The following is a 25,462-nucleotide window of genomic DNA, read 5'->3' on the forward strand; positions in this document are numbered from 1 at the left end:
TTTATATCTCTACGGTATAGAAATACAAACCATTATTAAGCCATTTTGACAAAAATGCAAGAAAATCAACAATATTTTTCAAAGATTTTTTTCAAAATATTTTTTCTTATTTTTATACATATAATATATGCAAAGATTTTTTTATTTTTTTATTTTATAAAATTATAATACACACACACCCACACACACACACACATATATATATAATTCACGTCCTGCGTGAACAGTAGGGCGTGAATTATATTTCACACCTACTGTTCATGCAGTGAACAATAGGTAAGGAGGAAGAAGAAGAAAAGGAGGAAGAAGAAGAAGAGGAGGAGGAAAGGAAGAGTGGCTCACTTGGCCGAAGAGGCTGTGGCTGCTATGATGAGGTGGTTCAGCCGGTGGTTGCAGCGGTGGAGTTGGAGGAAGACGGCGTCGGTTTCCTATTGCAGAGGGAGAAAGAAGAGAAGAAAAATCTGCAGAAATTGGGCGAAAATGCTAGTTTTTGGCTGACTTTGGACCTCAATGTTTCAACCCTCAAATCATCAAATCCGACTCTATTTATAGGCTATGGAAGAGGGAAATCATGTCTACGTTGGGGAAAAATTGTAGCCCTTAATTCAGTTGGGAAGCATCTCAACCGTTGGCTCAGAGTGTGCACCTCGAGCTGCCAAATTTGGCAGCTCCAGGCTGTGAACTGCCCGAGGTGGCCACTTTGAGCCACTTAATGGAGCCATTTCTAATTTTTTCGACCCGACCGGACCATTCTCCGGGATAAAGGGATTTTTGTGAACATGTTGGTGCATGTTTTGTTGGATTTGGAGGCCACACGAGCCGGAAAATGCGCCTGGAAAGCAGCCAATCGGGCAACTTTTTGGGGAAGAAGTGAATAGTAACAGGCTACGTGTCACCTGGTTTCCCTGCGCCATTTTTTAAATTAGTCCTCCAGTTTTCAATTTCTTCAATTGGACCCCGGATCAATCCAATACAGCTCCCCTATTTATGCGCCTTTTCCAAATTGGTCCCTGGTTTCAGATTTTCTCAATTAAATCCCTAATTGGCCATTAAACTTCAATATCTATGCAATTAAGCCCCTGATTTGACTTAATAAATTCCTAAAAAATATATCTTGGCCCCAGAACTTAAATTTCTTCTAATTAAAGCCCAAATTGACTTAAAAATCAATTTTTCTTGCACTCAAATCCTCTATAAATTCAATTAAAAATCCAATTCAGTCCATAAACCTCCAAATTTGGACTTTTCTCCTCAAAAATCAAAATTTCTTATCCACCAGGGCTCTTATCATTCAAGAATATATTGTCAAAAATCCATCTTTGTATTTTTAACCTCCTTGACTAATTGTTCTGACCATCTTCTGAGCGCTTCTACTTGTTGTTATTTTTTATGATCTCCTTTGGCTATTTATTTTATTTTGGATGGGGACCCAAAAATGAGTTACAACATCTTACATAATTATTAACAAGAAAAGAAAAAACTTAAAATATGTTTTTGGACATTAAAAAAAAAAGATCAAGACCTAATACCTAGGATCAAGACAAACCCTTTAGAGATAAGCTTGGGTGGTGCATCTAATGCCCCACTTGAGCCCACCCCAAGGTGCTGGGCAGATGTCTAACACCTAGGCTCAAGTGGGCGGCATCTAAGCCCCCTTAAGGAATATTTTGGGCGGACACCCAACACCTAGGATTGGGTTGCCTTCCAAGACCACTAGATGGTGCTTGGTGGGCACTAGAACCCGAGCATTAGCTTGAGCCCACCTTGATACCTGGGCTAAGGTGTTCTACCAAGCCCATCAAAGATGTATGGAAATGGGCTAAGAATTGGGCCATGACCGTTATGTGTTTTATGATAAAATGATATATCTTGAGCCATAAATTCTAAATAAGATATATATATATATATATATATATATATATATATATATATATATATACTATATATATATATATATATATATACAAGCAGTGTACATTAATAGTCTCATCCGCAAAGACTTTATGCTCGACAACCAATTTCATTCAAATTTTGAGTCGTTGTCTTCAAGGGTGGAGTTAGGAATTTTTCCTACACTGAGCTATTAAATAAATATATAAATTTTTGTTATGATCAATTATTACCTTATGTATATAAATTTTTAAAATTAACAGTAAAATTTTAATTCAAATACACTATCTAAAATATTAAAAATTAAATTTGAAAATACATAAAATTAAAGTGAAAGTAAAAATAAACTCACTATTAAAGTTACTTCCTTCGATGTTTTGTGGAATATAATTCATCTATAATTGAATCTGAATCAATATTGTAACAACCTCTCAACCGGGATAAAATAACAATCTTATGTCAACTGAAAAACAAAGTAATTAAATTTTTTCCCTCTCTCAATTTATCCTTCCTTCACTTGATTCTTCCTTAGATTAATGCTTTATAAGTTGGACTTTATAAATTTTACAAGGTTATTTTCTCACTTTTTTTTTTTCTTGATTTTTTTTTTTGTTTCCCCTTACTTTTTTCTCTCTCTCTCTAGCTTTTTTTTTCTTTTTCTATTATGCTTCTGCCTAGTTGCAACATATAAAAGAAGGAAGAGTCGATTTGTTTATTTTTTAATGGCAAATAACCATTTTACCCTTAAGGAGTCGTTTTGCTTTTATTTGACGTTTTTTTTGTTAGCACTACCAAACCTCGTTCATCCTAAACTTTTAACCAAATTTTATTCAATATATTTTAAGATCCCTCATAATATTTAAGCTTAATCTGATGGTTGGATTGAAAATTACGTCCAATAACGTAAAACTAGTCAAATTGTGATTTTTCATCAAATTTTGGAATTTTTTCAAAAATTCTGAAATTTTAACCCAAGCTAAAATATCATATTATAAGGTTCCCCGTAAATTTTTAGAATTTTTTAAAATCTCAGTTGAGAATTATAATTTTTTTTATACATAAAACTAGTAAAAGAATATCAATAAAATCTTAACATGAAAGCTCATCCAAATCTTTAACATGCCTTCAGCCCTGGTTGTAGTGCTATCCAATGGTGCATTTTGTGCACCTTGATAAGCTCAGGCTGCCGTATAATATCGGCCAGGTAATCAGTCTCCAGAGATCAAAACATACATGGTTTGGCGAGGTCCTAGCATTATAAATGAGGTGGTAAAAGGCTTGAGATAGGAGGCTATGGCGAAGAAAAGTAACTAAGTGGCTGCAACATTGATGACACGAAAGAGGTATTTTTTTGAGTTTTTTTTTTTTTTAATTATCCTGGGCTACAGCCCAACGGAGCCTTGTGAAAGGCTTCGCCCTTTGTTGTCTTATTTCATTAAATTCTAGAGCACGAAGAAGTTTGCTGGACAACCAATTCCAATCATCCTTGGGGTTGAAATGCCTTGAAAATTGGGTTTTGTTTAGATAAAAAAGGTGTTGCCAGATTTTTCAGCCCATCAGGTTTGCGAATGGCACGTCATTTGTTGCTTGCTTGCTTATTATTTTTAAAGATAAATAGGGGTGGATATACCTTTCAAATATAAAATAAATAAATAAATAACAAGTCCAAGTGCGAAGGTCTAGAATGTTTTTTAATTTTTTGTATAGATAAACTTTATCAAATAAAAATAATTTTTTGGATAATATTTCTAATATATATAAGCTATGTATAATGTTTTTTCTTTTATTTTATTTAATCAATTTAATGTGTGTCTATTTTTATTATAGTTTAATTAAATAAAAAAATATTTGAATAAATTATATTAAGCAAACACAATAGAATAAATATTTTATCTTATGAGATTAAATATCTTGATTTATATCTGTTTTTTTAATTTTTTTTAATTTTATTTTTAGTTATCATTAATAACTTATTTATTTATTTATTAACACATATAGTTTTTTATTATTTAATTACTTATATGCTTAAGTTTTTTAATTTAAATTTATAATTTTTTTAGCTACAAAAATATATCAAATTTTTTTTTTAATAAATGTTTTTCTTAAAAAATAATATATGTACATGACGCAGCGAGAGTTAAATAGCTATTGCAGTAATAAAACCCACATGTGGATTATTAAACAGAGACACGCTAAAATGACAAACTTAAAAATTCAAGACAGTGAAGACCACATTGATTGTATGAAAGTTTTTTTTTTAATAATAATAAAAAAAACACTTACTTTCTCAGGTTTGTTGATAACCTTCAGAGGCTGCACTTTCTCTATTTTCAAATTAGTAAACAAAGTACCTAGACCTGGGCGCTTCATTGATGGAATATATATATTTTTTCAAATAAGTAAAACTAATTTCTTCTGTTGAGAATAAATTAAATAAAACTAAACTCTCTATTCAACATACCATCTTATTTTTAGTATAATGAAATTAAAAAGACCATCCTAGAGAAAATCACTCTTATCCTTACAAGTGAAATTAAGAAACATAAGACAAGGAAAAGAAAATACAATCTTAACATGATTGACAAGCTAGAAAACACCTTAATAATTAGAAATCAATTTCTACGCAAGCGAGTCTTCAAATTCTGACCTTTGTATTGCCACCTCGCAAAATAATTCTTCACCAAACCATTTCATACTTCCTTTTATTCATAGCGCATCAAGAATCACTCCAATTACCAATCACTGCATAACCTATCACCACCACCTTCCAACCAAATTCAAGTGGATATCCCGAGCCCCCATCTTCTTTAGCTGCTGCAGCAGTCCTCACCATTTCCACATTCTTTTGACAAACGGGCTCCCCACACAATCCTGGATTTGCATCAAATGAAGTGTTGTCAAATGTTCCGAATTGGTTTCCTCTTGGTATCGGACCTGAGAGAAAATTGTGAGACACATTAAAGACGTCGAGGAAGGTGAGCTGCGCAAGTTGGAACGGAATCTCTCCCGAGAGTTTGTTATGAGAAAGGTCCAAAGATTCAAGCTCTTTCAAGTTGGACAAGGATGGAGGGATGCCACCACTGAGAAAGTTATTGGAGAGATTGAGCAAATGAAGTGCTTTGAGATCTCCGAGGACCTCTGGATTCCTCCTTCAAAACCATACTGAGAAATCGATAGCAGTAAGACTATCTTGGATCTTCTCATATAAGATCATCACACCTTTGTTTGTCATTGTCATCGAGTACTCATACCAAAGTTCCATTACAATATGCGATGTTTGAAAACTTATGTTTGCTTGCATGTAAATCAAGTGCTCATTATGGACATTTTGCATGGCAGTCCAATTTCGGAAATATTCAAGTGGCAACTTACCCTTAAAACTGTTGTTGGAGAGGTCAACAATCTGTAACCTCGGAAATTCAACGTTGGTTTCAGGTTTCCCAATCACACCATGTAGCCCATTAGATCTCAGTATCAGAACCCTCAAATCAGGAAGAACGCCCAACCAAGAAGGAAACACATCATTTATGTTATTTTGTTCAAGTTTGAGAATCTCTAGTTTGTGCAATTGGCAAATGATTTTGGTATCTTCCCCTCCAGTTTGTTTTGACCGAAATCAACGATCCTCAATGAGCAGCCACTTGTGAAGGTGTCCGGAATCTCACCCCTGAAACTATTGTTGCGTAGATTCAGAACTGAAGCAGTGCTGCTTTTAATGCCCAAGCACGGCGGAAGTTTGCCACTCAAATTGTTATTTGACAAATCAAGGACAGAAAGCGAAGTCAGATTGCAAATAACTTCTGGGATTTCTCCATTTAATTTGTTGTTCGAGACGTTATATTCATAGATTGCTGGTGGTGGAATTGGGAGGGATCCTTGGAACTTGTTTGAACTAAGATCCAGTGAGCGTAGATTATTCCATGGAAGAACGTCGAAGGATTGCTCAAAACCAGTCAGAAGGTTGCCCGCCAGAGATAGATGCTCGAGGGTTATGGTACTCATGTTCATAAACCATTTGGGTATGTGTCCCACAAGCTCGTTATCGGAAAAAAATAAAAGCTCTAAATGGTTTTGATCACGCAAGAAACTGGGAAATTCACCTCGATTGTATCCACTTAACGACAATATTTCAAGTTTTGACTGAGGAATGGTAGCATTGTTTCTATTAAGCAGAGACAGATTGTTATGCGATAATTGGAGTGAAACAAGGTTTCTGAACTTAAGAAGAAGGTTCAAATCCAAAGTACCACTAAAGAAATTATATGCTAGGTCAAGTTCTTCAAGATTTTGAAACCTATAAATAGATTCAGGAATCGGACCGTGCAGTTTGTTGTCACCAAGGTGTAGTGAGACTAATTGGGTATGGTTGCCTATCCAAGATGGAATTTGACCAGTTAATGTATTTCCATCAAGCACCAAGACGGTGAGCTGAGTCAAGTTTCTAAGAGAGGATGGGATGTTACCATATGAATTGGTGTCATACAAGTTTACATAATTCAGTTTGGTTAGATTACCAAGCCAATCTAAGGTAACAGATCTGAAATTGTTGGAAGAAAGCGACAGATGAGAAACTTGGAGAAGGTTGACAAATGTGGAAGGGATTTTCCCAGATAAACTGTTACGAGAAAGGCGTAGATAGTTCAGTTTCGTAAGATTACCAAGTGAAGATGGTATCACCCCTGAAAAATAACATCCAGCCACGTCAAATTCTTTCAATGATTTGAGGTTACCAAAGGACTCCGGTAGCTGACCAGAGAAATTCGTCACTGCAAGCAACAATATTTCAAGCTGGCTGCCCGACTGAAATTCCGGCAAATATCCAGTGAGATTTGGATTATACCGGGTAATAAGAAAGCGAAGGTTGGGTAATTGGAATATTCCCATGGGGAACTCTCCTTGCAAAGTATTCCATCCCAGATCAAGGGAAACCAGCTTGGAAAGCTCTAAGATCTCTGCTGGAATCTGACCAGAAAAGCCAGACATTGAGAGATTTAGATCAAACAGCCTTGAGAGATTTCGAATCTCGGAAGGGATTTCAGATTTGTTGAAGTCGTTGCCAGCAAGATTCAGCCTTCTGAGCTGAACAAGGTGGAAGAGGCTGCTATTAGAGTCGATGGAGCCATACAGGCAGCTGCTACTGAGGTCAAGGCCGATCACATGACCAGAGTCCCCATCGCATTCAACACCTTCCCATGAGCAGCAATCACCACTTTCTCCATCAACAATTTTCCATGATGCAACCTTAGGATAAGCAGAAGGGTCAGAAGAAGCGGACTCATCAATGACAAGGCTTTCCTTGAGCTGCAACAAGGCATGACTCTCGTCATCATGGCATCGAGGCTGCATGGAAGGAGAAGAATAACATGCTCTAAGATGAAACAAAGACAGCAAAAAGAGCAAAAGCATCCGCATGGTAAGAAACACACAGGTGATGCCATGTGTTTTTAGTAAAAGAAACTCTTTATTTTATAATAAACAAATAAGAGAAATAAAGCAGTTTATATAGACAAAAATATTCAATTTGGATAGCGCGCAACTATTTTATATACGGTCTAAAGCATCAAATTGGATTGTGATTTTTAACCTCATTTTTACTATTTGGCTTTTTAATTAAAATTCTCAGTTAAAAATTTCAGCAGGCTCTAATCATTTTAGAAATCTTAAATAGATCATAAACTAGACTAACTAGAAGGATCTCTCGTTGCCTTGCTTTCTTTTTTCAAGTTTTCCCTTATTCTCCTTTATCTTTCAGCCCTCATTTATTTGATGGTGCTGTCTAATATATAATTCTCTCAATTATTATTATTTTTTTAAAAAGAGATCAAAATCTCTTGTTTACAATTTTTTTCTCCAAATGAGGTCTTCTTTAGTAGTTTCTCTTCTGCTTTTGTCCTTGCTTCGACAGACGAAGAGTCTATGTATATACTAAAATTACCAATCATTTAAAGTTGCATTATCAATCATTTCAAGTTGACGAAGAATCTTATTTTTGCATTTTATATTATTAGTTTTAACATTTATTGTTATTAATTTTCAGCAGGGATTCGTTTAGAAAGAGGATTCATGCAAGATTGAGCTCAAAATGTCCAGGTGGGTTTTATATATTCAGCATCCATTGTGATGCATTCAAATGAATATTTTTACTTATTTTCAATTTACAAATTCAGTTCTGATGGAAAGTGATTAATAGGCAGAGGATCGAGAGGAGTTCTGCGAAAGAAAGAAGTAATGATGGTGCTGTGCTGGGAGAAACCATTTTCTGCAAAGAATGGCAATCTACAGGTACCATGGAGAAAAGATAACTGTCCAAAAAATCAGAGAAAAATCCAGCTTACGTTTTTTTAACTTCCAAAAAATGCCCTATAAATCATTAGCCTGCTTTTAGGCCAATGACAAATTATAATTTATTTTTTATTTTCAAAGTTTATTTTGAGCTCTTTATCCTAATTGAAGTCCCATAATTTCAATTTTTTAAATCAATGGTTAAATTGAAAGAATAGAACCGAAATTAAAAAAGGCACCAAACATGGATAGCGTGCTTGGAATTAATATGAAAAAATATACTTAGATATTCAAATTTAAAAATAACACAAATTATACAATTTAGATCCCTTAAAATTTAAAACAAAATCAATTTTGATATAAAAAATTATTTGTATTATTTTTTAATCCTTTGTTAGAAAGAAAGAGAGAGAGAAGAGTAATTGAATTTTGGTGATGAGAGAGAAAGTTATCATTCAAGTCATTTCTAGCCACTAAAATATATTTTTTTTTTCCATCAAGAACATTTTATAAAAACTCTTGAATTTATGAATTTGGACTTATAATAATATGAATGATATTTTACTCAATTCACAGTTCAACTAACAATTAATATGAATGATATTTTTATTCTTTAAAAGTTTTGACTTATAATAACTCAGTTATCCTTAGTTTCCAACTACTGTCAATTTCATTCAAAGTCTCAAGTCTTCGTCTTGTTTCATTAAAATCCACACCACGATGTAATTTGCTAGATAACCAGAGTTAATTGGCCGTCTCTGAAGACCATCTTATCCCTCTTATAATGCTAACAAGAGAACGATTACGATGAACGTGGGAGATGGGTCGAAGACTTTGAACAGAATGGTTTAGATATTGCATTACTATCACAAATAACTTCTTTGGAAGCAAACACGATTTGATTGAAAACAATGTTAATGTACGTATCTTTTTGATTTTTCAGAGTGCAGAGAATGCGTGGCTGCAAATAATGGATAGTTATCAAGTCCCCTTCAGTTTCTCTCGTAAACCGCAAAAAAAAGGAGAAGAAATTCATAGCTTATGAACTAAATAATTGGGTAAAGGAACTGATTTTAATTACTCAGATGAAAATGTACGTATCTGTTTACATTTTCCACCCTCATAGTTTTCATAGAGAAAATGATTCAGAATAATATGACGAATGAACTTCATAATAACCCGCCAAAGATCTTACATCATTGCCATAAATGAATGAAGAAACAGATTTCTTTTTTATCATTTTAATAATTCTTTAAGCAAGTGTTGAGAAGTTTGTTTATACAATGATTTTCCTTCTTGACATGGTTTCCTTCGTAATCAATTAAAGGAAGGGGATAAACAACACATAAGAACCTTGCTCAACTCAAATCATTTAGCAATAAAAATTCCAGCAGCGCAGAATATAAACTTGGAAAAACCGACTGACAAATTATAGCATCTCAAAACTACTAAACATAACTTAAATGCAATGCTAATGGAGGAAATCTGCCATTTTCTTAATCTAAGAAAACTCGAATGACATTGAGACATTGTCTTGCTCAGTTGGGGCCGTATGAAAGCGGTGTTGGGTTTTTTGTATAACAACTCTTTATTTTTTAATTTATTTTCTATCTAGCTATTACATGTTAGTACTCTATTTATTACCATGCACTTTTATAATCAAAGGCTGAAAAACCATGGGTATTATTTTTCTTAATGTTCATATATTATGATATAAATATACTACACCAATTTGTTATGTATGGATGATTGATGATTCCAATATTCATTAAAGGGTCACATTGGCATGCATTTAGTAGGGATTGAATCTATGAATTCACCAATTATGAGTTGGGTACTTTAACCATTCAAACCATGGATGATTAGTGGGGGATATATCCTCGTACATGGTGAATAACCAAATTCGCAAATATTCCAGGTGATTGCCATAGTTAATTGGCCAAATCTGAAGACGTCTATACACACCAGCAACCATCTTATCCCTCTTATAATGACTAAAAAGAGAACGATTACGATGAAGATGTGTTGGAGATGGGTCGAAGACTTTGAACAAAATGGTTTAGATATTGCATTACTATCACAAATAACTTCTTTGGAAGAAAAAACGATTTTGATTGAATACAATGTTAATGTACGTATCTCTTTAGATTTTTCAGAGTGCAGAGAATGCGTGGCTGCAAATAATGGATGGTTATCAAGTCCCCTTCAGTTTCTTTCGTAATAAACACAAAAAAAAAATAAAAAAATTCATATATTTTCTTAATGTTCATATATTTTCTGATATGAATATACCACACATAATTTGCTATGTATGGATGATGAGATTCCAATATTCATTAAGGGTCACATTGGCATGCATCTAGTAGGGATTGAATCTACAAATTCACCAATTATGAATAGTCCCGTCTCCAAAGACCATCTGGCAGTACTGTCAATTTCTTTCAAAGTCTAAGTCTTCGTCTTGTTCCAATATTCCACTGCGATTGCCAAAGTTAATTGGCCAAATTGAAGAGTCTATCACCACCACAACCATCTATCACTTTAATAATTCTTTAAGCAAAAGTGGATGAGAGAAGTTTCTTTCTTATCACTTTAATAAATTCTTTAAGCAAGTGGTGAGAAGTTTCCTTCTTGACATGGTTTCCTTCGTGTTCTCGCTTTTTCTTTGGCTGAATAATCAATTAAAGGAAGGGGATATACAACACATAAGAGTTATAGACAGTGATATTTATATATAAATGAAACAGAGATGAAGAAGGATCAGAGAGTAGAAAGGGAAGAAGAATAGAGATGAATATGTTATATAGAGAAGCAGAAGACGAAATTCATGCACTGTTATACTATTACTTTTGCTTAAGTGTTTATATTACTCATCCTCAGTTTATATATGCAGTATTGGAACGATACCACACGGAGAATGTTCACTCAATATAATGCTAACAAATTCTCTTTTCTAACAAACAATACTAATAGCATTCTAACAATATTAAATACTAATCTTCTGACACTTAGCATATTAGGACGTTGATTTCTTTACAAAGAGCACTGCCAATAAAATACATGATTGTCACAGCAGCAGAATATAAACTTGGAAAAAAACCGACTGGCAAATATATAGCAATTCAAACTGCTAAATATGACTTAAATGTAATGCTAAGGAAGAAATCTTCCAAGATATCTACTCAAACATGCATCTGAATACCAATGGTTGCCCCACTGCATCAACTTGCTCAGTTGGGGCCATATCAGAGCTGTGTTGGGTTTTTTTTTTTTTTTTTTTGTGTAGTGCTTGAGTTAGATTTCATTTGCGTGCGTTTTGGGTGATAGGTTTGTTCTTAGGAGGTTTTGGAAAGATGGGTTCAGGTTCATTGATTGAACTTGTAATGTAATTCAATGAATCCAGAAGTTAGAAGCATATTCACTTTTGAAGTTGTTAATGTAATTCAACTTCCATTTTGAACATTGCCGAACCGTTGTAAATCCACCAGACTGATTTTTTTTCACTTCCTAAAAAAACATTTGCTCCATCAAATCCAGCACAGCAGAAATCACTGCAATTGTTACTACTGACAAAGCTCATGTTTCGCATTGACAAAAATGGACGCTGCAACCATAACTAAAAGATCTATGCTAGCACAGCATTCATTCATTTTAATGAGTTTTCCATTATCCTAGATTGAATGGCACACATCATTTAATCAAGAGAGTCCCTTTTGAATTCAAATCTACATATAGCAGCTTAAACATTAGTAGGAGAAAGGCAGAGAATAGGTGGCCAGAAAATTCTCAGTTGACTTTTATAGTGACAGAACACCAATTAATGTCATCAGAGTATGCTAAGCGTATTTCAGAAAACAGAGGATAAAATACATCAAAGTGTAGATGATGTTTCGTGTAAATTTGCCTACACATCCTTCAATCTATGTTTGAGGATTCATCATGCCATAACAACTATGATTTTTAGCAATCTAGGTTTTTCTTTTTTTATCTCAAATGTTCTATATCATTTTTAATAAAAATATAAATTTTATCAAAATAATTTTAAAAAATGAGTAATAGGTTTTCATTTTATAAAAAAATGTTTTCAATAGAAAATATTTCTATAAATTCGTCAAAAAATTAAATCAGAATATTAATGAAAACTTAAATAAGCAAAAGTTTTTAATTTTTATATTATTATTACTACTATTACTGATATTTTTTCTTTTAAATATGTAAAAGGTTTTAGTTTTGTTAATGCATGGGTTTTGTTTTCTTCATGAGTAAAGAGTTTTATTTTTTATTATTTTTATATTCAATTATCATAGGAAACAAAAGGTTTTATGTTTAAATAAGTTATATTTTTTTATCCACAAATAAAAAAAATTAACACTCTAATTGGTTGAGTTTAACAACCAAAATCTTCAAAGCCTCTTCCTTAAAACCCGTTCATGATAGAAATAGGAAATGTAATAATTAATAATGAGCAGCTTCAATATTTAAAAGAATGGATAGATCTCGTAATAATGAATATTTTTACTTATTTTCAATTTAGTTTCAGTTCTGATGGAAATTAAGTGATTAATGGGCAGAGGAAGAGTTCTTCGAAAGAAAGAAGTAATGCTGGTGCTGTGCTGGGAGAAACCATTCTCTCCAAAGAATGGTAATTAAAAGATCAGTGTACGAGAAATCTTCACGTCAACCATGCTTTTGATATAGGATTCTAATATAGGATGTCGTAATCATTACAGTTACTGCAGTGTTCTGCTGCCTCTATATAAATAAGAAGGTTGGCTAAGGCACAACCCAACACATTTCATTATTCTCAACTTGGTATCAGAGCCACAAAACCCTAAAATAAATTAAACCTACTTTTCTCACAGCCTCCCAGCCTCCCTTCTTCAATGGAACAGCCGCCACATACAGCTCCAATTCTACAACACCAGCAGTCCAGCTTTCTTCTTCTTCAACAGTGCAGCCCTCTGCTCTTGCAGCACCTCCTCTGCTTTCCTCTGCTACGTCACCACCTGGATTCTCCTTTGCCATGGCTGATGAACGCCTCCTCTTGCAGCCCACGTCTGCTGCCTCTGCTGCTTCTACTGCCGCAAGCATTATCTCCCTTTCTCACACTCATCAAGTCATCACCCTTAAATTAACAAACACCAATTATTTATATTGGCATATGCAGATGCTGCCTTATCTCCTAGGCCAAGGAGTTTTTGGTTTTGTTGATGGCTCCAACACATGCCCATCAACACATGTTCTTACCCATAATGGTATCTCTCTTCAAGTAAATCCGCTTTTTCAAACCTGGAAACAACATGACCAACTCATTCTAAGTGCTCTTCTTTCCTCCCTATCTATGGAAGTTTTGCATCTTGTTGTTGGCTGTCAAAGTTCTTGTTCAGCTTGGGGCACTCTTGAGCGAGCTCTCGCTTCCACCTCCAACTCTTGTATTATGCAACTTTAAGGCTCTCTTCAGGATCTTCGACAGGGTGATGAATCAGTAACTCAATTTATACAAAAAGGGAAGGCCTTATTTGATGAATTGGTCGTTGCTGGTCGGCTAGTTTCGCTTGAAGATTTCAATTTATATGTGTTTCGTGGTTTTCGGGGAGAGTTTAAAGACTTAGTTACCAGTCTTATTACCAAGGCTGAACCTTTATCATATGCAGATCTTCACAGCCATCTTCTCACACATGAATTTCTTCACAAATATTTTGCTGCCATACATGCTCCTCCGCTACCCACACCCAGCATTCCATCTTCTGCTCTTGCTGCGCAGTGCCAGAGTTTTGGCAATTCTGGTCACAGCAGGGGCCGCTTCAACGGTGGCTGGCATCCCAACCAGTCCAACAGCAGAGGCAACCGATTTGCTGACTCTAGACTTGATCACCGCAACTTCCAAAACTCCTCCTTTGGTGACAATAGGCAGGGCTCTTGGTAGCGCAACATGGGGCAGAATCCATGCTGCCAACTGTGTCAGAATTTTAGCCATATAACTCCCCATTGCCCTCAATTCCAGCAGTGAGGTTATGGCCAACAACCTACTGCCAACCTGGTGCAGCGCAATCTCTCCTCAACCCGTTCTGTTGATTGGTTTCTAGATACCGGTGCCAATCAACACGTCACACCTGATCTTACCACCTTGAAATCTTCAGAACCGTATCTTGATAATGATAATTTGCATGTAGTTGATGGTAAGGGCCTTCCTATATCTCATCTTGGTCATACAAAAATATATACACCACATCGTTCTTTCACCTTATCTAATGTTCTTCATGTTCCTGCAATCACAAAACCTCTGCTCTCTATTCAGAAATTTTATCTTGATAATAATGTTTATTTTGAATTCACCCTCGTATGTTTTATGTCAAGGATTTCAACACCCATGAAGTCCTCTCAGGTCAGAGTAAAGATGGTCTAATGCCCTGACCAAGTCTTTCGTTACGTTAGTTCTTCAAGCCTATTTATGGCATCGTCGATTAGGTCATCCTACTTCACGTATTTTTCAATTGTTAATCTCGAAAAATAAGATCATTTGTAACAACAAATGTCTTAATTTTCAATGTCAAAGTTGTCCTTTAGGAAAATCATCGCGTTTGTCTTTAGGACCTACGGGTCACAAAACTTCTACTCCACTTGAATTAATTTTTAGTGATATATGGGGCCTGCTCCTCTTTTTTCTTCAGATGGCTATCGTTATTTTGTTATCTTTGTTGATGCTTATACTAAATATGTATGGTATTATCCTCTCGTTGCCAAGTCTGATGTTTTACTCTGTTTTTCATCATTTCAGACTCTTGTTGAATGTCAATTTTCATTAAAAATAAAATCTGTTCAAACTGATTGGGGCGGTGAATACCGAAAACTATCCACATATTTTTTCAGACCATTGGTATTCATCATCGTCTGATTTGTCCCCACACTCTGAACAAAATGGAACAGTAGAGTGTCGTCATAAGCATATTGTGGAAATAGGTCTTACTCTTTTAGGGCAATGTAAAGCACCTTTTCGATTCTGGAATTATGCTTTTGAAACCTCTATTTATCTTATAAATCGCATGCCTACTCCTATTCTTTTCCATCGCTCTCTGTTTGATTGTTTATTTCAACGGTCTCCTAATTATCATTTTTTACGTACCTTTGGGTGTCTCTGTTTTCCTTTTCTGCGTCCATATAATAATCATAAATTGGATTTTCGTTCCTCTCCATGTGTGTTTTTTGGATATAGTTCCTCGCATCTTGGTTATCGATGTCTTGACATTGTATCTTACCGTATTTATATTTCCCATCATGTCCGCTTCCATGAACATGTGTTTTCATTTGATAATTCTGAACAAATTGCAAAGGTCTCCACCACAACCCCCACCCCACCCGCTATTGTCACCCTCCCAAATTTGCTAAACCACCCACCGCCACCCACTTTCACTAGCCACCCAAACAGCCCGCAACACTCCGCTTTGCCACTCCAAATAGCCACCCAACCAAAGCCTCCACCCATCCCTTGGCCATCATCCCATGCTTGTTTATCTAACCCTTATGATGCAGGTTCAAATCGTCAATTGGTCTCCTCTCCTCATGGTCTTGGGGCACTTTCTAGTCCCTCCTCTGCTTGGCCCTCCCTGACCAGCACTCCTACAGCTTCAATCTCTACTTCCAGCCCCTCCTCTACTGACAGTCTTGTGCTTGAGGCTGCTTCTTTATCATCCTCTCTTGCTGGTCTGCAACTTATGGTTGATTTGTCTTCTTATCAGCTGCCACAGGTATCCTCGCTACAACCGTCTTCCCCTGCGTCTCCACCAGCACACAGCAGACATCCTATAACTCTTAGACCACAGCAGCCGATGACAACTAATCTAGTTGCTTCCGCTGTCGCTACTTCTACCTCTATACGGGTACTGTATTCTCCCTCTTATGAGCCTTTTGCATTCTCTGATGCTGACCGGTATGCAGTTTGGCATAATGCTATGTGTGATGAGATCACCGCTTTACACGAAAATCGCACTTGGTCTTTGGTTCCATTTCATCCTTCGATGAACATTGTTGGCAATAGATGGGTACATCGGATCAAATGTCGTGTTGATGGTAGTATTGAGCGCTATAAAGCGTGCCTTGTTGCTAGAGGTTTTACCCAGCAGGAAGGTATTGATTATTCTGAAACCTTCAGTCCAGTTATTAAGCAGGCCACTGTCCAATTGGTTTTCTCTATCGCGGTTTCGCGAAATTGGAAGATTCATCAGCTTGATATTCATAATGCCTTCCTCAATGGTGTTCTTACTGAAGAGGTCTACATGAAATAGCCTCCAGGTTTCGTTGACTCTTCTCTTCCATCTCATGTGTGCAGATTGCACAAATCATTGTATGGTTTGAAACAGGCACCGAGAGCATGGTACACTCGTCTAAGTGATTTTTTGCTCTCCATCGATTTTCGAGCTTCCAAGGTTGACAACTCCTTGTTTATCTTATCTGTTGGTACTAATATCTTTTATCTCCTGGTGTATATTGATGATATTCTGCTCACGGGTAGCAACTCTGCTATGCTCCATCACCTTATACAGTTACTCAACTCTGAGTTCAAGCTTCGTGACTTAGGTGCTATTCACTACTTTCTGGGTATTGAAGTTCAGTCTACCAGTATGGGTTTAATGCTGCGTCAATATAAATATATTCTTGACATCTTCACCCGAGCTGGTATGACTTTCTGCAAACCAGTTGATACTCCAGTCTCCCCTTCGAAAGTCATTTTATTACCGGATCATTCATTCTCTGATCCTACATGATTTCGTCAAATCGTGGGTGCTCTTCAATATCTTACCTTCACCCGTCTAGATATATGCTTTGTTGTTAACAGAGTCTGTCAGTCTATGCATGCTCCTACAGATTCTCATTGGGCCACTGTCAAACGTATTTTACGCTATCTTAAAGGTATGACATCTTATGGTTTCCATATCACTTGAGGCTCCTCTTTTGCTCTACATGGCTTTATAGATGCAGATTGGGCTGGTAGTATTGATGATTGCAAGTCTACGGGTGGCTATCTTGTCTTTTTTGGTCAGACGCCGATTTCTTGGAAATCCGACAAGCAACGCATTATTGCTCGCTCCTCTACTAAGGCTGAGTATAAAGCCCTTGCTGATGGTACCACTGAAGTCATTTGACTTCAATACTTGTTAACAGATTTGCAGGTTCCCTCAGTCTCTGCCCCTACCATTTGGTGTGATAATCTTGGTGCTACCTATCTCTCAGCAAATCCTATCTTCCATGCTCGTACTAAGCATGTTGAAGTGGATTATCACTTTGTCTGTGACCATGCTGCCAAGAAAAAAATTCAGATTCGTTTTGTTCCCTCTCAGGATCAACTTGCCGATGTCTTCACTAAACCGCTTCATGTTGCATCCTTTACTGCTTTTCGATTCAAGCTTCAGGTTGATCCCCCACCCTCAGCTTGAGGGGGCATATTATAGAATATGATTATAATATAGGATGTTGTAATCATTACAGTTACTCATGTATCTATCAGAATATGATTCTAATATAGGATGTTATAATCATTATAGTTACTGCAGTATTCTGCTGTTTCTATATAAATAGGAAGGTTGGCTAAGGCACAACCCAACACATTCCATTATTCTCAACTTTAGATTAAACAAATATAATAAGATAAATATTTTTTTATATAAAATTAAATATCTTCATCTGCATGTATATCACAAACCTGTGATATGATCTGTCAGCCAAGTTGGCTTGAGGGTATAGCCTACGCGGAAGATAACAATTACCATCGCCATCTCCTTATCATTCTATGGCTAATAACAGCTACAGAGACAATGATTGATTAAGATAAACGCGGGAGATGGGTTGGAGACTTTAAACAGAAAGGTTTTGATGATAGAAAATACGCCTTGCTGTCACAATAACATATGAATCATTCAATGGCAAAGCATCGGTTTAGATTTTTCAGTGAATAATGGATAGTTATAGAGTTTCTTTTGTGAAGAATTAAAAAAAAAAGTTCAATTTCCATCAACTAATTTCCTTGGGGATTTCCATAATAACACTGTATTGAATGGGATAAATGTAAAATATCATCGTTAATCAATTGATCTAAAAATAATATGGTGAAGGGGATTTTCATAGTAATGTTGCATTCATTGCCAAATTAAACTGAAGAAAAAAAATTTCTTTTTTTATCGCTTTAATAATTCTTTATGGAAGTGGTAGAGAAGCTTAGGAGTTAAAATAATTCAATGGGATATTAAAGCATGCTATAAGAATATCAATTCAATTTTGAGAAAGAGTTTTTCAGACGAGGCAATCCCACATGGGTGATAAAAAATAAGATTCTCGAGAGATAAATAGAAAGAATAATATTCTAGGTAACAAAATCTAAGAAAACCCCGCTGATTTTCCTTTATATATATATAGGGTTTAATTTCATGAGCATCTTGTATATGTTTTTTTATCTCGAGGATCTTATTTTCTAAAAAGTTGTCTTTGTGTTAGTTGTCTGCCAATCTAGGCATATTATAGGTAACACTTTTCCTTCTCTTTCTCTCACTCTAGGCTAAAAGGACCCCTTTTTCTTTGTGTTAATTGTCTGCCAATCTAGCTTCCATGGAAAGCCATCCTTCCTTTTTTTAATACATGGGAGATCCAAACCCTAAATATATATAATGGATAGTTATCAATTCCCCTTCAGTTTCTTACGTAAAGCGCCAAAAAAAGAAGAAATTCATAGTTATGAACTAAATAATTGGCTCAAGGAACTGATTAATTACTCAGATAAGAAGAGCCTTGCTCAACTCAAATCATTTAGCAATAAAATACATGACTGTCACGGCAGCAGAATATAAACTTGGAAAAACCGACTGACAAATTATAGCATCTTAAACTACTAAACATAACTTAAATGCAATGCTAATGGAGGAAATCTGCCAAGATATCATCTATAATTAGTCGCTAATAATTTAATGACAGAACACCACTACTCAAACATCTGAATACCAATGGTTGCCCACTGCATCAACATGCTTCCATACACTACCAGTCTTCACCACCATCATGTTCTCGTGGGAGGTTAATGATCTACAAAAAACTCGGAGTATTCTCCACATGTCTGAATTTCAGTTAATCCGCTAACTTTTCTGCCCGTAAGTCCTTTTTTCTTCCCATTTTCTTAATCTAGAAAACTCGAATGACATTTGAGACATTGTCTTGCTCAGTTGGGGCCGTATGAGAGCTGTGTTGGGTTTTTTTTGTAGTGCTTGAGTTAGATTTCATTTGCGTGCGTTTTGGGTGATAGGTTTGTTTGTAGGATTTTTTGGACATTGCCGATCCGTTGTAAATCCTAAAACATTTGTTCCATCAAAGCCAGCAAAGCAGAAATCAAATGCAATCGTTACTACTGACAAAGCTCATGTTCCGCTTTGACAAAAATTGACTCTGCAACCATAACTAAGAGATCTATGCTAGCACAGTACTATTTATTCATTTTAATGAGTTTTCCATTATCCTAGATTGAATTAAAATCTATTTATAGCAGCTTAACACTAGTATAAAATTGTCAGTTGACTTTTATAGTGACAGAACACCAATTAATGTGACCAGAGTATGCTAAGCGTATTTCAGAAAACAGAGGATAAAATGCATCAAAGTGCAGATGATGTTTCCTGTAAATTTGCCTACACATCCTTCAATCTATGTTTGAGGATTCATCAGGCCATAACAACTATGATTTTTTAGCAATCTAGGTTTTTTGTTTTTATCTCAAATGTTCTATATCATTTTTAATAAAAATATATATTTTATCAAAATAATTTTAAAAAATGAGTAATAGGTTTTCATTTTATAAAAAATGTTTTCAATAGAAAATATTTTTATAATTTGTCAAAAAAACTAAATTGGAATATTAACAAAAACTTAAATGAGCAAAAGTTTTTAATTTTTTACTAAAATTTATTATTATTATTATTATTATTATTATTATTATTAGTATTAGTATAGTATTAGTACTACTACTATAAACTTTTCTTTTTAAATGTGTAAAAGGTTATGGTTTTGTTAATGCATGGGTTTTGTTTTCTTCATGAGTAAAGAGTTTTATTTTTTATTATTTTTATATTCAATTATCATAGGAAACAAAAGGTTTTACGTTTAAATAAGTTATATTTTTTATCCACAAATAAAAAAAATTAACACTCTAATTGGTTGAGTTTAACAACCAAAATCTTCAAAGCCTCTTCCTTAAAAACCCGTTCATGATAGAAATAGGAAATGTAATAATTAATAATGAGCAGCTTCAATATTTAAAAGAATGGATAGCTCTCGTAATAATGAATATTTTTACTTATTTTCAATTTAGTTTCAGTTCTGATGGAAATTAAGTGATTAATGGGCAGAGGAAGAGTTCTTCGAAAGAAAGAAGTAATGCTGGTGCTGTGCTGGGAGAAACCATTCTCTCCAAAGAATGGTAATGAAAAGATCAGTGTACGAGAAATCTTCACGTCAACCATGCTTTTGATAGAAATACTATTATTACTTTTGATAAATCTCATATTTAATTTTTTTTCTTTCATTAAATATCTTTTTTTCTTCAAAATAGACTCAGAGAATAACTATTCCTACTGACTTCTTGAATATCATAAAATCTTACTCTACTAATAATGCTTTTTCTTTTCCTAAAACTCTGACATGAGAGCTAGCTGCTGGGTTTTAGAAGATTTAAACCCTTGACCATGTACTCCTGGTATTCTATACAGCAAATCTGTTCCAAGAAACATATTATCAATCTTTCTCGCCAATTTAATTAACTTTGATTGAGGCATAATCATATTTGATCAATAACTTACATCGGAAACTATTTCCCTAGTATCAAAAAGAAGGAAAAAATCAGAGAAAATCTAGCTATGGTTTTTTAACTTCCAAAAATGCCCTATAAATCATTAATCTGCTTTTGGGCCAATGACAGATTATTAGTCCATTTCATTAGCCAAGATTGAGGCTTTTAGTCCATCATCAATCAGAAGTTGTGATTACCTCGAAAATCAAATAATTAATGAAAATCGAAAGTCTCATTAATCTTTTCAGGCCTAAAAAGCAAATAAATAAAAAATCTCAGAAAAACAACCTCGGGTCGAACACTGGCTTTCAGATTTTAGAATACTCCCATTACCTGTGATATAAAAGACCAAAAAAATTAATCTTAAAATAAGGATTTCGGCAAAAAAAAAAAAATCGTTGGTGTAAAATCAGAGCACTAAATTGTTGTTCTACCAGTTATTAAACATATGTATAGCATAATTATAGACTTAAAATTGCTTTATCATGTTTGAAGTTATCAAACAAATGTAAAAGGTTTCTTGGTTGGTTTTTGAAATTGATTTTAGCTAGATAAGAGATTTGGTTCCCTTTATTGGAAAATTTAACTATAATTATCTTTTTAATTATATAGCTTTATTATTTTGTTGCTTGTAGTAATCTTACATGGCTCACAATGACATGAGAAAAAAATGATAAACAAATTTAATTACCATTAATAAGAGTAACGAAACTAGTTGTTTTCAACACACGCAACTAAAGTAGTCAAGCTAGCGATAATAAATAATTTTGAATAGTCATGTGAATCTACTACAACTAAATAAGAATTTGCTCTAGATAAATTACATGGATGACCTATTATATATATATATAAAAACTAGAGGGATAACATTAGGCTTAAGAAGTGGTCTGGTTATGCCAGACCAGAATAACAGCTCATAAGAGTCCTGATTTTTAATTCAACCATTAGATTGCATTCAAATTTTTACAAGAGTTTATGGAGGTTATTTTACTTTAAGTCACATGGAATTGCCACTCCGACCATCAGATCTTTAAATTTCAAAAATCTAGCACCGAGCCTTTATTTTTGGCTATTTTTGTTATTTTTCTTGTTATTTTTTTATTTCATGTTAATTTTTGGATTTTATACTTCTTTCCTTTGTAATTTCATATTTTAATTTTTGTTTTCTAGTTGAGGTAGAGTTTTTTACTTATTTAAATGTAAACCTCCTCAGATTTTATTATTGTTAATTTAGAAAAAATAAAATTCATAAACTTAAAATTCATATTTGCAGTCGCTCATTAAAATTCTTGGTTTTTTTTATTATTATTATTATTTGTTATTATCTTTATCTTACGCATGCATCTGTAACTCTCCAGTCACATATTATAGCAGCACGAATTATATTAAGATTTTTTTCATCTAAAATTCGTACTATAGACTACTAGTGTACACAAATATTCAACATACTATATGTTACATTACTAATTACTTTAAAGACATCATCATGATATTTTTAGCACGTTACATGGACCATCCAAGAGAAATTCACTATTAACCTTACAAGTGAAAATTAAGGGGAAAAAAAGAAAAAGAGAAGGAAGAGGAAATACGAGAATACGAGATAATACAACAAACTGGAAAACATCCTAATAATTAGAAATCAATTTCTACGCAGGCTAGTCTTCAAATTTTGACCTTTGTTCACAAAGTAATTCTTCACCAGCCATTCATACTTCCTTGTGTTCATAGCGCATCCAAGAATGGCTCCAATTACCAACCCAGTTGCATAACCTATCACCACTACCTTCCAACCAAATTCAAGTGGATATCCCGAGCCTTCATCTTCTTTGGGAGCTGGTAGCGAGTCCTCGCCATTTCCACATTTTTTTGATAAAGGGTTTCCACACAATCCTGGATTCACATCAAATGAAGTGTTGTCAAATGTCTCGAATTGGTTTCCTCTTGGTATTGGACCTAATAGAAGATTATGAGACACATTAAAGACCGCGAGGAAGGTGAGCTGTGCAAGTTGGACAGGAATCTCTCCCGAGAGTTTGTTCTGAGAAAGGTCCAAAGCTTCAAGCTCTTTCAAGTTGGACAAGGATGGAGGGATGCCACCATTGAGAAAGTTGTTCGAGAGATTGAGCAAATACAGTTCTTTGAGATCTCCAAGGGCATCTGGAATTCCTCCTTCAAAATGATTTCTTGAAAGATCAATAGCTGTGAGAAATTCTTGGATCTTCTCATATTTTGTCACCACACCTTTATTGGTCATTGTCATTGAGTAGTCAAAATGATATGTCATTACATACCTTGATAATTGAAAACTTGCGTCTACTTGCATGTACAACGGGTGTTCTTTATAGATAGTTTTCATGGCAGTCCAATTTCGAAAGTATTCAAGTGGCAACTTACCCAAAAAACAATTACCAGATAGATCAATAATCTGCAACCTCTGGAATTCAAAGTTAGCTTGAGGTTTCCCAATCACGCCATGGAGCCTATTGGATCTCAAAATCAGAACCCTCAACTTCGGCAAAATACCCAACCATGAAGGGAAGACATCAGTTATCTTGTTTTGTTCAATATTGAGAATCTCTAGCTTGGTACAATTGGCTAACGATTTTGGTATCTTCCCTTCCAATTGGTTTTGACTGAAATCGATTGCCCTCAATGCGCAGTCACTTGAGAAAGCTTCAGGAATGTCACCGCTGAAGCTGTTGTTGCGTAGATCGAGTACTGAAGCAGAGTTACTTATGTTTCCTAAACATTGCGGAAGCTTGCCACTCAAATTGTTGTTAGACAATTGGAGGATAACAAGAGATGTCAGATTGCAGATTGCTGGTGGAATTTCTCCATTTAAACGGTTGTCTGAGACTTCATAAATAATGGTGGAATGTGGTGGGATTGGAAGGGCTCCATCAAGCTTGTTGAAAGAAAGTCCCAGATATCGTAGATTATTCCATGGAAGAATATCAACGGATTGCTCAAAACCTGTTAGAAGGTTGCCCATCAGATCTAAATGCCAAAGAGTTTCGGTGCCCAAGTTCATAAACCATGTTGGTATGTGTCCCTCAATTTTGTTTTCACCGAGTTCTACAAACTCCAAGTGATTTTGACCATGTAAGAAACTTGGAAACTCGTCTGATAAATTGCATCCACCCAAACTTAAAATTTGAATTTTTTGCGGAGCAGCACTATCATTGTGGTTACCAATCACAGACAAATTATTGTCAGATAATTGGAAGGAAACAAGGCTTCTTGACTTAAGAAGGCCAAATTCTACAGTGCCACTGAATAAATTTTCTTCTAGGTTAAGGATTTCAAGATTGGGAAGCCTAAAAATAGACTCAGGAATCGGACCGTGCAGTTCGTTGACACCAAGGTCCAGTGAGATTAATTGGGTTTGGTTTCCTATCCAAGATGGAATTTGACCAGTTAATTTATTTTCATTAAGGTTTAACTCTGTGAGATGAGTCAAGTTTCCAAGACAGGACGGAATACTACCATATGAATTGGTGCCTTTCAAGGCTACATAATTGAGTTTGGTTAGATTACCGAGCCAATCTAAGGTACCAGATCTGAAATTGTTGAAAGAAAGCGACAGATAAGAAACTTGGAGAAGGTTGACAAATGTGGAAGGGATTTTCCCAGAGAAACTGTTATCAGAAAGGTCTAGAGAGCTCAGTTTTGTAAGATTACCAAGTGAAGAGGGTATCACCCCAGAAAAGCCAGACAGTGAGAGATCTAGATCAAACAGCCTTGAGAGATTTCGAATCTCATAAGGAATTTCAGAGTTGTTGAAGTGGTTGTCAGCAAGATTCAGCCTTCTGAGCTGAACAAGGTGGAAGAGGCTGCTATTGGAGTCGATGGAGCCATAAAGGCAGCTGCTACTGAGGTCAAGGCCGATCACATGACCAGAGTCCCCATCGCATTCAACACCATCCCATGAGCAGCAATCACCACTTTCTCCATCAACAAGTTTCCATGATGCAACCTTAGGATAAGCAGAAGGATCATAAGAAGCCGACTCCATAATGACAAGGCTTTCCTTGAGCTGCAACAAGGCATGACTCTCGTCATCATGGCATAGAGGCTGCATGGAAGGAGAAGAATAAGCAGCTCTAAGATGAAACAAAGACAGCAAAAAGAGCAAAAGCATCCGCATGGTTAAGAAACACACAGGTGATGCCAATTTATTTTTTTGTTAACTATCTTTCTCTAAAAGTAAATTAATCCTTGGTTTTCTTAATGAGCAAATAAGTGAGGCAATGGAGTTTATATAGGGCCCCATCCAATTTCAAAGTCCAAGTCTCCCACCACACATGCCAAAGTTTCGACAAGCATGATCATGTTATCCATGACTGAAATAAACGTGAGATATAATAAAGTTGTATAAATTATTTAAATGCTGAAAAGAAATGTGTTCATCATAATGGCTTTTGACTGCGAGACCAAGATGTGATTCAAAACAGTGAGATTAAATTG

General features: G+C 35.1%; 2 protein-coding genes across 3 annotated transcripts; both read right to left on the bottom strand.

The window, feature by feature from the left end:
• Nucleotides 1–4,606: 4,606 nt before the first annotated feature.
• On the bottom strand, nt 4,607–13,263 carry LOC118056148 (receptor-like protein 7). The gene is made up of 4 exons (XM_073405197.1): nt 13,076–13,263; nt 5,556–7,258; nt 5,142–5,445; nt 4,607–5,039 (listed from the first exon to the last, which is right to left on the bottom strand). Exons 1-4 carry the CDS (start codon nt 13,261–13,263, stop codon nt 4,607–4,609), a joined length of 2,628 nt encoding a protein of 875 aa, XP_073261298.1.
• A 9,239-nt stretch (nt 13,264–22,502) lies between these two features.
• On the bottom strand, nt 22,503–25,206 carry LOC118056149 (receptor-like protein 7). 2 transcript variants are annotated; one of them, XM_035068272.2, is made up of 2 exons: nt 24,677–25,206; nt 22,503–23,968 (listed from the first exon to the last, which is right to left on the bottom strand). In XM_035068272.2, exons 1-2 carry the CDS (start codon nt 25,140–25,142, stop codon nt 22,635–22,637), a joined length of 1,800 nt encoding a protein of 599 aa, XP_034924163.1. In that variant the 5' UTR covers nt 25,143–25,206; the 3' UTR covers nt 22,503–22,634. The 2 variants fall into 2 exon arrangements, with proteins under 2 accessions (XP_034924163.1, XP_034924162.1); XM_035068271.2 differs by having other exon boundaries at nt 22,503–25,206.
• Between the last annotated feature and the right edge of the window lie 256 nt (nt 25,207–25,462).

The sequence above is a fragment of the Populus alba genome, chromosome 16 (genome assembly GCF_005239225.2).
Source record: "Populus alba chromosome 16, ASM523922v2, whole genome shotgun sequence".
Classification (NCBI taxonomy): Eukaryota; Viridiplantae; Streptophyta; class Magnoliopsida; order Malpighiales; family Salicaceae; genus Populus; species Populus alba.

What these genes read in the sequence shown, in the direction of transcription:
- LOC118056148 (XM_073405197.1), bottom strand. Translation starts at nt 13,263, where the DNA reads ATGCTTGCGGCAGTAGAAGCAGCAGAGGCAGCAGACGTGGGCTGCAAG. An exon ending in ACGCAACAATAGTTTCAGGG is followed by an intron (nt 5,446 to 5,555) that starts GTGAGATTCCGG and finishes TGCACAAACTAG; the next exon opens with AGATTCTCAAACTTGAACAA. An exon ending in CATATTGTAATGGAACTTTG is followed by an intron (nt 5,040 to 5,141) that starts GTATGAGTACTC and finishes ATGGTTTTGAAG; the next exon opens with GAGGAATCCAGAGGTCCTCG.
- LOC118056149 (XM_035068271.2), bottom strand. Translation starts at nt 25,142, where the DNA reads ATGCGGATGCTTTTGCTCTTTTTGCTGTCTTTGTTTCATCTTAGAGCT.